This window comes from Typopeltis vanoorti, chromosome 23 (genome assembly GCF_054136105.1).
Source record: "Typopeltis vanoorti isolate ZY-2024b chromosome 23, IOZ_Tvanoo_1.0, whole genome shotgun sequence".
Taxonomy (NCBI): domain Eukaryota; kingdom Metazoa; phylum Arthropoda; class Arachnida; order Uropygi; family Thelyphonidae; genus Typopeltis; species Typopeltis vanoorti.
Genome location: NC_143571.1, coordinates 76,483,866 through 76,497,404, shown reverse-complemented (window position 1 = coordinate 76,497,404; position 13,539 = coordinate 76,483,866). Strand labels below are relative to the sequence as shown.

The window sequence follows — 13,539 nt, the reverse complement described above, 5'->3', positions numbered from 1 at the left end:
TTTCTTTTCTAAGTTATCTTAATAAATAATCCAAAAACACTAAAGTAAGCTGAACTATTTAAATTGAATTATCAAATACCAAATACTAAACACTTACCTCTAATTTGGTGGTCTCCTGAACATTAATAGGTTGTAAGGGCGTTGCTTTCATGTTAGATATAGTCATCAAAACGAAAACTATCCTACCTATTATAATTATTTAAATATTCTTATAGAGTACCCAGTCGATAATGCGACTGGCATCGTACGAGGAGAATTTTCTCTTTCTGAAGGTATCTTCGATTAATGGTCCATTGTCTACAGAACCACCGCGAGACTAAGCGTTATTGGGAGAGGCTCGATAGACACTACGCCCAGCACGGATTTGCCACATACCGAAGCTTCTCTTAACAAGAGGAGGGAAGAGAAGCACGAGAAAAAGTGACAATCTTGGTAAAGTGGGGTATTTATAGCCTTGCGCCTGCGCCCTTACTCTTCGTACTTGATGCTAGCGTAAGGCGATAAAAACAGTGAATCATTGTCGTAATGGACTCTCTTGTTTTTATCTCATCATCTGGCTCTCCATCTGGCTCTTGTACTCGTTTCGAGGGCCCTTCTTTAATAATTGTTCAAGCGTTAGAAGAAGAAAATAAGATTGAGTATAAGATTTGTTTCTAGAAATATAAGTAATACTTTACTGTTGGTGAATATGACGACAATATTGTTTATAATAAAATTTTCGTTAATGATTCAGTAGATGTAGACAAAGCATACGTTATATCATCTTCTCTTTTTTATTTCTTCGTTTCTTTTCTTAATGTCTGATGTTAAAATTTATTGAATTACAAATGATTGTAATTCAATACTGACCTTACTTCTCTGTATATTTCTGTCTTCCTGTTTATTTATTTCTCTGTTCTATCTTTCACTGTTTTTCTCTATTTTTCTTCTTTATCTATTTCTATTTTTCCCTCTGTTTCTGTCTTTTTTCGGTTTTACTTTCGTTTCTCTCTATTTTTGTTTTTCTCTCTTCTATCTTTTATTCTTTTCTCTCTCTGATTTTGTCTTTTACTGTTTTTCTCTCTCTCTCTCTCTCTCTCTCTATATATATATATATATATATATTCCCCCTTTCTTATACATCCATAGTTTTTTTTTCGATTATGATGTTCTCATTCACTCTTATGAATGGGAAGATCACAAAGTTAAATGTAAGCGAGCCGTCATTATAGTAATTCAGAAATGCAGCTCTACGAAGAAGTTCTTAGATGGACTTGTTTTCATTCGTGAACTATTGATAACTACTAAATTTGCACAATCTTAATTAGCTCAATAACAGTTTAAAATCGCATAATTCTTATTTATCATTGTCTACTTTTATGATACTTTTCTGCGTGCAATTTGTATAACGTTGTTCCAAATAACAGATAATTTCTTGATAATCTATGTCTCTGTTTAAAGAAAAATTATAGAATGATGAAACAGTTAAAATGAGACATGAAATTTCGAACTTTCTTATACTCGGCCAAGAAGACCAACCTTTGCCGGTTTGGTGGGCAGAGTGGTTGATGTAACTGCTCTCCAACCCACATCTCGAATCCGGCCATTAACATGGATCTGCGTGATTGTCTATTTAGATGGAGAATGAATCTCATTAGGATGTGAAACCACCTCCCCGTTTATTGGAGGCCTGGAGTGGTTTGAAAAAGTTCAATGTTTGGTCTCCAAAGCACGGTTCTCTTATTATGTAAAAATGAATAACAAATGCAAAATAAATAAAGTAAAACAAATTGATTACAAAAGTCCTTGGCATGTGCATAGTATGATGTACTACATGTTTTCAACGTTTAATAGGTGAGAGACATAAAAATCTTTCTCACCTATTAAACGTTGAATAAGCATGCATTACTTCATGTAATATACATCTGTTATATTATCTGTAGACTGGTCCCTCCCCTTCTTTCTTTGATTCTTTCTCCTCTTCTTGCTCCTTCCCCCAATGCTATTAGAGTATTCGAGGGCTAGGGGTGAATCTATCCTATCTTGCTAAGCCATTTCATCTTATGCAGCCACCGAAGGAGGCAAGCTAGACTCAATAGGTGCCGGTCCCAAGCCCGGATAAATGGCGAGGGTTGACGTCAGGAAGGGCATCCGGTCGTAAAACTTCACTGCTAGCTCTAGCTATGATCTATGAGGAAGCGTAGGCGGCCGACGAATAGATGGGGGAGCTGGTAGAAGAGCACTTGAGGATGAAGAACTTGGATGTGGTGACAGTCCAAGACAGGAGGATGTGGATGAGATTCATCATTAACAGCGACCCCACTTAAGTGGGACAAGCTGCAGAAGAAGACATAAAAAGCTTTCTGCGTTTCTGAACAAACTAAAAGTGACAGAAGGCTGTGGTTTGTTGTCACGAAGCTCAACCACCGAACAGGAATCAGAAACCAGAAAAACAAGCCTTGAATTAATTACTTATTATTATTATTACGTGATCCCTCCAGGGATGTCCAAGGACTCATCGAGGGAGGGCACCTACTCTACAACTCTGTCTCCACCACTCAATCCACCAACTACAACGAGCCGCAACTACATCAACGTCATCTACCGCCAACCACTACTATTTTCACAGACAATCACAAACATCCATGCCCACGGTGGGATTCGAACTCACAGCCTTTTGGCTGGAGAACGAATACGCTAACCACTCGGCCAACCAGGCCGGCAATTACAGTCCTTGAAGGAGAAGACATTGCATTAGTGAGACACATTTCTTAGATGGTTTTTTTTTCATAAATGGAGTCTTATCTAAAAATCATGGAAGTACAGCGGCTTTGATGTCTTTCGAAAAGTAGTAAAAAGGTGACCTCGAAAATTGTTTTATGATTATCTTTCTCTTTCTCTCTCTCTCTCTTTCTTGCCGCCTAAAAAAAGTTATTAGTGAAGTCAAGTTTTAAAAATAATGCACTGTGGACTTAAGTTTCGAATTTCTTAAATTTCCAGGCCCAAAAATCATTGAGTAATGGGGAAAAAATATTGTAATATTCTTGATTAATCCTTAAGCTTTAAAATATCCAAGATAAGAAAGTAAAAATCATCTTCGAAGTGAAAGTCGTGCTTAGTGATCAAGACCACTTGCACATGAAAAGGATTCGGCCTCGTGAATTAATGCAGTTTTGATTTAGGAATGATAGCTACACTAATGTTTCATTTAGCGCAATTTCATTTTAGAAGCTTACGCTTTATGACCTCTACAAATATCTCACTTCGGAATGTACGCTTTGTAGGAAGGAAAACTACTATAAGTTTCTAAGTTTCCTTGTCTTAAATAAAGATCGGTCTTTATTATAAAAAAAAAGACTGGTGTTATTAGAGAGAGAGTGTTGGAAGGATGATGATTTTCGTTAGGACAGTCACGTTAATTTCTTGTCGGACATCGTAGATACCTTACATATCAACTTTTCCGATACCGTGTTTGTCCGAGAATATCAGAGCACCGTATAAAAGCGATTATGCATAAAAACAATATTACTACTGATACCAAAAATAAAACCAGTTTAATCGTTAAATACATCAAAGGATGGGGAAATAAATTTAAGGTTTGAGCTATAAGTTAAAAAAAAAATATTTCAGCTTGGACCCAGTCTCCGGTGGATGGGGTGCCTCAATTATTTACCAGTTCGTCCGCTGGTAACTAGCGCTGCGAGACAGTATACATGAATCGTGACTAGTTATGTACCTTGGTTCTCGCAAGCGTGCTAGGCACTTGTAAACAGTTTCCGTTATATGTATATGTTATTGGGTGCTTGAACTGTGTTTAGCTGGGGAAATACGACAATTTCTCTACCATATTACACAGACTGCCATTGTGGAATGACATAAAAGCGTTAGGACATGCGCAAAAAAAGTTAATAATAGGAATGCGTTGCATCAATGAATTTTTGATTTCTGCAGACTACATTCGAAATGACAAATAGTGCAAACAACGTAAGCAGTATTATTATGGAAATGTGTAGGGTAGGCATTTTGATGGAAAAGTGGACACACCTAAGAATATATTTCTTATACGATCATTAATATTAAGCAAACCAAATACCATCGATCACAGAAAATCCTGTCACAAGGATGCACATTACAGCTGTACTAAAATTTGATAATTATATTAAATTTTGTGTAAGTTACGAATTTCTTGTGCTGAGTTGATACCGCTAATATAAACGTAAACACCCTAAGGATTTCTATTAAACTTGTAATCAGTCTCCTCACACAAAACTCCCAAGAAGGCGATTTTAAAAAAAAAATCTGAAAGTAGCAACGTACCTCCTTCGAAATTCTAAAAATCATTAATTGTTTTAAAATAATAAACGATGGATAAGTTACGTAACAAGCAAGAATACTTTTATAAATTTTCGCCCAAATATCTTACCAAATCTCAACACACGCGAACAAATAGAAAAAAATAAACAAGCTAATGTGAAAAATCATGAATTTAATTTGTTTTCTTGCATGGCTTCCTATGTTTGTTTTCGTACTGACACCCCTTGATTCTTGAGCAAAAACTTTCGTATTAATTTTGCCTGTTATAGAAGCAACTCATTGTTTATTCTTTTTAAAAATGTCTACTTATATTTCTGATAGTAAAAGAAAACATCAATTTAATCACAACTATGATATGACTATTGCGTAGCTCATGACTTTCAGTTTCACCCAGAATGCCATTAATTACACTAATTTTAAAAAAAATTCAAAGAAGTGTTTAAATAAATATCACCAGATATTAAATGAGAATAAGAAAACAATGATAAATAAATATTAAATATTTGTGGAGCTATGTAAGAACACCCCTAACTTAAAATATCTCCGACTGCCTTCATAAAACTATTAATACACATCGCGAAGTTTTTTTACAGAAAAAGGACGTACATTTGAGTAAAGGTTCTTCGAAAAAGCTCTGGCTGTCTTAGACTCCCAACATTTCTAACAGGAAGTGTTGCATTTATAAGCTGAAATACGCTATTTAGAGGACAAAGGTCAGAAAACTTGACTTAACTCTGTGAACTTCCGGTAATTATATGGAAACATCCTGTTATCCCCACCCATGTATAGGACGCAGATTTTAAATAGTGTTGTGAACTGAGTTTCTCACGAGGTGGGCTATGACTTGCATTCTTTGCCATTGCAGGAAGAGAGTAGATATGTTAATTAATCTGTTACCATTACCTGAAACGTCACCGCTCAAAACGTGACCACTCCTAAGCAAACAGGAGTTTCTTTGATAACGATGTGTTGGAGTTCAAGAATAGAGAAATGCCAATAATTGAATTCAACATTTAATAAATTAAAAGTGTATGTTATTATCTTCATTTTTTCGTCAGAATATAAAAATCGAAGTTACAGTCATTCGATAATTTTTTTTTTTTTTGATAATTTATAAAAAAATTTGAAGCAATTGAGCTATAATAAAATTAATATGGAGACCAACTAGTTTCTCTTGTAAGAAATATAAACCAAGCGTCGCTCGCCTCTAAAGCATGTTTCTCTGCAATACACGAATGCAAGGCGGGTCTAGTCAACTGTATATCCATAAGTTTCTCATGTTACATCTACCACAAAGTTAGTATTTATTAACTATTAATAATGAACTGATTAAATGGGGATACTCTAGACAAAAGGTACTCACTGGGCACGCAGACTTACCTAACAACGCTTTAAGATGCGACATCGAAGTGAGCTTACGTTCATTTATAAATATAAGTGATATTTAAAACTAAGACCTAAATTAAGCACAATCTGTTCAACTTCGGTTGTTTAACAGTCTCTGAAATAGCATTCGTTGTATGCAGTGTTTATATAGTGATTTTTGTTTAAAACCGTGGTATTCGCAGTTTATTTCGGCTTCAAAATTAGATCTTATATAAAACCAGCTTTTTAAGTAAAATTCCTCAATAGGAAGAAGTCAATCTGTTTTCATGAACCTTTAAATCTTTTCCTGGGAAGGAGGATGACGTGTTTATTTTGCTAATGAAACTACAGGATCCCTTTTTTCGTTGGAACGAAGACGGAAGATGTTTATATAGTATCTCTCTCTCTCTCTCTCTCTCTCTCTCTCTCTCTCTCCTTCTTTACTCTGATTTCAGTAACACACCCTTTTCTGTGACTCATGGGCTGTCTTTTTTTTTTGTTTATTTTTTTCCTCTACCCTCTCACTTCCTCTCCTGCGTTACACTTCTGCTGGTCTAACTCTGTTAGCCAAGACGCATGCGTGTATTTGTACCAATATTTGTGTTTCTTCATATAATTGACTAAAATATATCCATTTGTTTTGAAGGATTTTTAGTAACGATCTAGTTTCGTATGCATCTAGAGTAGGATTATTATTTTAAATAATACAATCAACAATTCAAATATAATTTAAACCATCCTTATTCATTCTGTTCATGCTTAGCATCGAATTGCATTTTTGCTTTGTCATAATCAGGTTGCATGTAAAAAACAAAGTGGAGACCTTCTGCCATTTGCTGCCCGTGGGAAACAAAGCATAGTTAATGAAATGTATTCTTGGGAACGAGCCATTTTGGCACGTAGACCTAGACACGAAGAATTAAGTGAAGGAGTTAATTTACAACAATATCACTGTGATGTTCCCATCGGTGCTCAGTTCTCCTTATTATCGCTGGAGAATTATTTTTATGGCAATGGGGGAGGGGGGAGTGCTAGCTTTCTCTTTTCCGTGTTATCAAATTAATTAATATTACTTATAGTGAATTTAGTTTAATCCTTTATCTAAGTGTAAGCAAACAAAGTTTGTGCCTGAAGTATCTTCAGGACTGAGGCTACTCGTGATAAAGGTGGCCCAAGCTTTCATCACTCCTTGTCCCAATATCTCCCATAATGCAAAGCATATCTCCTTGCGGACATGTATAATGCTATGCATTAAAGGAAGGGCCACAACCCAGATCTGTTTCGACCTTTATTGAGGTCTCGTCAGTGGGAGCCAGACCCAGAAGTGGTGATACTAAGGTGGAAGCAATGGAGAAGTCATATTTACCTATACGATTTGCCAAAAGGTGTCTCACCTTATTATTAAATTACTCTGGATTTAGAGAAAGATGTAGGAATTTTTTTTTTACTTGGTTAGACCATAATAAATTTAGTTTAATCCTTTATCCAAATGTAAGCAAACAAAGTTTTACCACGATTTGCCTCACTCCTGAAGATACTTCAGGCACTTGGATAAAGGATTAAACTAAATTTATTATAGTCTAACCAAGTGGGGGGAAGAACTTCCAATATTACTTATAGTAATTATAAGTCGATCGATGAAGCTCTTAGATATATTCCTTATCTATATTTTGTATTGTAGTATACTCTGAAATATAATGTCTAAATTAACATACTTATCCATACACTATTTTAGTTAAAGATCATAGCGTTTGAATACGAGTATAATGTGCAGTGTATCCTAAGTCCCTATATCTCTAGATGATGATAACAATACACAACCTAATTAGTTAGATTATTTTAATTAAATAATTATATGGTGTTCACATCAGTAACATCGGAATGGGCATCATTGTTTTCTGCGCACAGGATAATACATCGCCAGGTCTGATGATTCATTTTTCTTAACATTTATGGCATTAATGGCGTCCTTTGTTTCATATCCATTTTGAAAATATTTAATTGAATTACTAGGATTAAACATTTTCTTTATAATTATGTCGGTTTATACGATCTCACGGGACCCTCTGATATAATCGCGGTAACTACAGAGCTGTTTTTTTTTCGGTACAGGACCTATCGGACAATCTATTTATAGTTTAATTTAGATTAAATAATATTTTAAAATCGATAACAGAATTCCATGTTTCGTATATTGCAATTTAAAATAAGACATCAAAAATAATTAATTAATGCTATAATTGTAAATAAACGAATGCAAACAGTAATGTTCAATTACACATCACGCCCTTTATATGGGAGTTTTCAATTGATGGTGAATCATCATATCTCATACGGACGTGGCAGGGTTTTTTTGCTTCTTGAAACTGTTTCATCTCGCATATAGACAAATCGACTCTAGTAGCTACGCAATTTACAGACAAAATGCACTATTATATGGCGGTAGATGGCGTAGCATGTAGATAATGACTGTGTATGTAGACGGAGAATGAAGTAGTATAGAGGGTGGGTTGTGTGGAGTGGAATGCCCTTCCGCGATGAATACTTGGAGGTGTCACGTAATAATAATCATTTAAAATATAATTTAATTATCGAGGGGATCTTTCACTAGAAAAAAATTAAAAAAAATCGATTATGGTATTTGGTTTATCGGGTGTAAAAAAATGGCAATGGTACTCGATGGTGTGGAAAGAGATCAAGGTTTTAATATTCATGTTATTAACATACATGTTACGATTCTCTGGCTGAATCAATTAATGTTTTATTTAGAGTTTCCAAGAACGACACCCACCACCGTTGTTGTCTGAACATAAATGATTAGTTATATTTACTTGAGAAAAATCTTCCGAAGCTTAGCCTCAAATGATAATGTTTATAATATGACTGGTTAAAATTTCCAGATGTCCGTTAAAGTTTGAATCATCTTTAAATAGATATTACAATTAATAGCGGTTTTTCAAAGTACTGGCATTTCCAATTCGGCATTTAAATTAAGAAAATTATTAGATATATTAAAATATTATTAGTTTATATTTAATAATTAGATTAATACATATATATATATATATATACACACACATAATTTACTAACACTTTGATTACATCCAAAAACAAGACAGTAAATAACAGTTCTTTGCTTTCTCCCTAATGCTTAAACAGCGACGTGCTGAAGGTTTCTTATCCCCCCCCCCATTCCCTCCAATATTCTCATCCACCCACAAGTGTTTCCTAGCATTCCTGACTTTCTACGTACACGTTAGCTTATTGATCGCCCTATTTTGCCACGAACTGTTGCCTAGCAACAGCACCACTTGGCTAGATACAATATCCGGAGGAAGCACAAAGGTCTGGACTAATAACGAATTCTTTTCGGTATAAATATAATTCTTGTATGGTGAGCGTTTAGAACATCCAGGTGATGAAGGCAAGATCTTATCAGTTGAAGGGTACCTTGGATATCCATTGTTTGTTTTTGGTGCAGGAAATTCCGTTTAGGATCGCTAAATTTCCGGTAGAACGATGAACACAGATGTGTAGCTCCTTAGGCCAAGGGTAAAATGTTCATAAATAGCCCTTACAAAGCTGGGAGTGACGACTTTAGCATAACAATCCGTTGAGTTATTTGTTTTTTTGTCGTTTGCCAATGTTTTTCATAAAACTACGTAAACATAGAAATGCTATTCCTATTAAATTACAATAAACCATAAAAACATTCGCATTGTCTAAGAATAAATCGCAAGTCCACCTTAAAATTGCTTCTTTCTAATATCAGAGCATTATTCCTATTGGGTAATTCTATTGCATCATCAATGATTGTGATTGCTGCCATTTCATGAAGGTGTAGTTTAATGTCAGCCACGATGTCGTGGGAACTGCATAATCAAAGCAACAGTAATTGCTGTGAACCATAAATTGTCACACAACTTGACTGACAGTGTCTAATCAATGACGTATGTCAAAATGTGACGAAACTGGTCTTGAAAGTTGAGTAATCATCATAACTTTAGACGAATGATATTAATAAAGATTGTGTGTGTGTGTGTGTGTGTGTGTGTGTGTGTGTGTAGCGGAAATTAGAAAAAAAAGAAGCCCCGTTTTTATAATAGAAGTAATAAATTAAATAACACAACTGAAACTAATAATTCAGTTATATTTAGTATCTGTCTTTGTCTGATACTCATTTTTTCGCATGGAAAATACTTAACTTCGAGTTATTGAAGATTATATTTTTATTAATTATTTTAATACGTAAGAAATTGACTAAATAATTAATTCAATATCCTAAAAAGATCTGCATTTAGAATTTAATTCAACCATTTCGATTATGATAAAATTTTATTATCGGGATTCAGTATACATTCTGATTGGGATGTGATATCGCAGAGCCTTGATTATTAGCCAAAATTCACTGGGTATCGTTATTTCTTTCTTTGAAAACCACAAGAAGATTTGAAATCAGATTGTTTGAAATTGACAATGATATGTCGATACATCAAGTGTGGAAGGGGGAGGGAGGGAGAGAGAGAGAGAGAGAGTAATATGTTTCTTTTAACTGCAGTTAAAAAAACAATAATTATAGTTAGGCAAAGCAACAGACTGAGTTCAAGACTTAAGCAATGCTTGGCAGTTGTACTAGTCTAATATATTTTAGGGAGTTTGGTTGTTTTTTTTTTTTTGCTCAAGAACCTGAATTGTTGAGTGGATACACATCTCCGTTTTCCAACCAACATGTTGGGTTTTAATTCCATTGTGGCATAAATGATAGACGATTTTAACATCAGGGACTACCATCTCAATTACTGACGAGATCAAAAGTGGTTACAGAAAAATTGTTCCGAGATTACCGTTCGTGGGATTTTTATTGAAAAATAAAATTAGGGATATCCGGTTTTCGCTTATTGTGATTTGAGTTGCATTGGATCCTTCGTGTATTGAAGGGGAATTCCACCTCAGTACGACTCTAGAGATATATCTACTTATATAACAATATATGCCGTAAGTAGAATGCATCCAAACTGGTGTGTATATTAAATACTAAGCCATTCTAAAACAGAGTGGCTAAGTATTTATTTCGACATAATGTCTGTTTATATTAATCCAATACATGAGAGGCTCATAAGCTACATTCTACAAAATCGCCTTATTTACAAACAATACATTTAGGGTAAGGCACTGCATAGCGAAATCCTATCATCTCATCCATAAAATTACACCTGAGAAATGCGAAGTTGTTATGATATAAGGAAAGTCATCGATACTCTATGATTAACTTTCCATTGTATGTTTTAGAAATCACACATTTTTTTATCTTCTTTTATTTCTTCGAATGTTACAACTGATAATAAACAGTTTGGTAAAATATGCTTGATTATATCGCTTTCTCTCAAAGAATTTCTTCTACGTTGATAAAAACTTACTTAAGAAGTATTATATATTTAGGCATCTGACTAAACACCTTATCCTAAAACTATGGTTACGGAAGCCACTCCTGGCAGATCGTAGGCCTTAAGGGCCTATAAGTACTACGGATTTTTGTTAAGTTAGGAACATGAAAATATTAAAATATTTTCTAGAATATTCATTTTGTCGCTCTCCAACCTTTTCAAGTTTTATTTCATTCTTGTAAGAACAGCATAATATTTATACCCCTTATTCCCATACTATAAAATGCTTCTGGAAGACTGATCTGTTGGCATTTTTATAAACATGCCTATATCCTTTCTCCATGCTGTACTGATAGAGATTAGAGACTATTTGCTGAATTACAAACCCTTTATAATTTATTATATTGCAGCTTATACTAGAGATTATTCTCACCAAACAGCATCGTATTTTGTCCTTATATAATTATGATATTTAGTTTACAATAAGCATGTCGAGGGATGATTTAACAGAGAATGAATCTCTGTAGTTCATCTCACCCACGATATTGGTGAGGTTATTATATAGAGAAATAAATAGTATAATACATTACCATAAAATATAATGATGAGTGCTGTCTCTGCACGTGTAGCCACATCCTTTTTCATGTTCATATCTATAAAGGTCATCGGGCTTGAAGTGGGACTTTTTGTACAAAACAGAAAGAAAGAGTCTAGGCGCAAATATGCAGTAGAGACGGTGTGACAACATCTTGCCAAACTTAGCACTACTTCACAAATTCCAACTGGGAAATTCAGATCTTAGCATGCTACACAAAATTCCTTGGAAAGTCAAATGTGTTCCGGACATCCTGACATTATTTCTATCACTCTACTTCCAAACACAGTTAACGTGATTACTAGCATCTGTTTCACCGTTGGTTCCACCCCATGTAGACTGGAGAAGACACAGAAATGTAGTCTCCTCTTTATGGCTTCAAAGGTTCTTATCTACAATTTCTAATTGATACAAAAAAGAAATAACCACCATCCATCAATCACCGAGTCTGAAGTGAACCTCATACATAGTTTAAATAGGAGGCTGAATACCAAATTTATATATAAAATTTAAATTTAAATTATAAATAAAAATGACATTGTTTTAAATTACAAAAATGCATTTGATTATTTAGATTCGTTTTACTTATGAAAGATAAATTAAGTGCAAATGCAGTTGTTTTTCATTTACGAGTATTTGTTATTTGCTCGTAAAGTTGCCGAATCCTTTTACTATTTTTCCTTATTCTACTTAAGTGCTCAAGTGTGTGGGAAAGCCTCAAAGAGATCCACATAAAACATTTATATGACTGTTTTTACTAGAATGGCATCGTGTAGTAAAAACAGTGCATTTTGCAAGATGTGTTTCACGACGCTTTTCCTGTTTACGAGGACACGACGTTTCTAATCTGAAATACTTCTGCAAGTTGGAGCAAAGCCAAAAATGCGCATCACTTATCAATGAAATAAAATACTACGATTCTGCTCATGTATATAACAAATGTGATGAATACCAGAAGAATAAAGTCAGCTGTCAGCTTGTGACAATTTCGAAATGAACATGAGGAATTATGGCATTTTTCGAATAACTGTTCATGCCAACTGACTGTACAGATTTCTTTCGGGTTTTGTTTTATTGCTTTGCAGCAGATAACTCATGCCAGCGAGTATTTTTGGGTCAGAAGGGTATAAGTTGTTATTTTCGATAAGTAGTTTTAAAACTTTGTTTGTAATGTTATTTTTAACTGATATTATGCACAACATTGCACCAATGCAGATCTCCTTGGTGCAACAGTTTTCTGTTTTATCCTGTGTATCTTTGTCGTTTACAAGATCGCTCAGAAGCCCCACCTTCCCTCACATAATCATGTTATTCACACTGTCATCAGGATGCCTAGTCCTGTTTTCATTTAATAAATTAAAAAAAAACTATGGAAACCAAATGAAGGAAAATGGAAGAATATAAATCTAATTTTTCGAATCCTGTATTGATTATTGTTTCTTCTACAATTTATATTTAAGCGGAATTCTTTCTGCGTGTTTTAAAAACGACGGTGATTCATAATACTGTCTTGTTTTTAATAATATATTATTATAATTCCTTCGGCATGATAATATATGAAGGCCATAATCTTTTCTACAGAGGAGTTATGGTCAAATTTGTCAAGTTTCTAGTTGGCAGGCGCACTCATTTTTTCATAATAACAAATACCTCGTTTAAATTTCAGTCTAGTAGAGAATGTACAAGCAGAAATTCCCAAACTATAACTGTGTAAATTAGGCACCATATATTGCAAATTACAAACAATATCTCTGTCTCTATCTTTGTAACAATAATATTAGTTCAAATTAGATTCATTGTATAAGTTAAGCTCTTATGCCTAGATAAAATTTAAAACATAACAAAAGAATAATAGCCTCATTTCCTATTTACATATAATTTTACTGTTAATTGCTCTCCAGT

At 34.2% G+C, this 13,539-nt stretch overlaps 2 protein-coding genes across 9 annotated transcripts in view; one reads left to right on the top strand and one right to left on the bottom strand.

Annotated features, from left to right (window-relative positions):
- The window catches only part of LOC150094008 (RWD domain-containing protein 2A), a 217,076-nt gene that overhangs the window by 134,805 nt on the left and 68,732 nt on the right, over nucleotides 1–13,539 (top strand). The window lies entirely within an intron of this gene.
- The window catches only part of LOC150094009 (BTB/POZ domain-containing protein 3-like), a 175,747-nt gene that overhangs the window by 159,832 nt on the left and 2,376 nt on the right, over nucleotides 1–13,539 (bottom strand). Inside the window, exon 1 of one of the 2 annotated variants that reach the window (XM_090412842.1) lies at nucleotides 98–376. The exons of the other annotated variant lie outside the window; for it this stretch is intronic. Within the exon in view, the coding sequence (XP_090268968.1) occupies nucleotides 98–166 (69 nt within the window). The 5' untranslated portion in view covers nucleotides 167–376. Of the gene's footprint in view, nucleotides 1–97; nucleotides 377–13,539 lie in introns of those variants that run through there. 2 annotated transcript variants of the gene reach the window in all.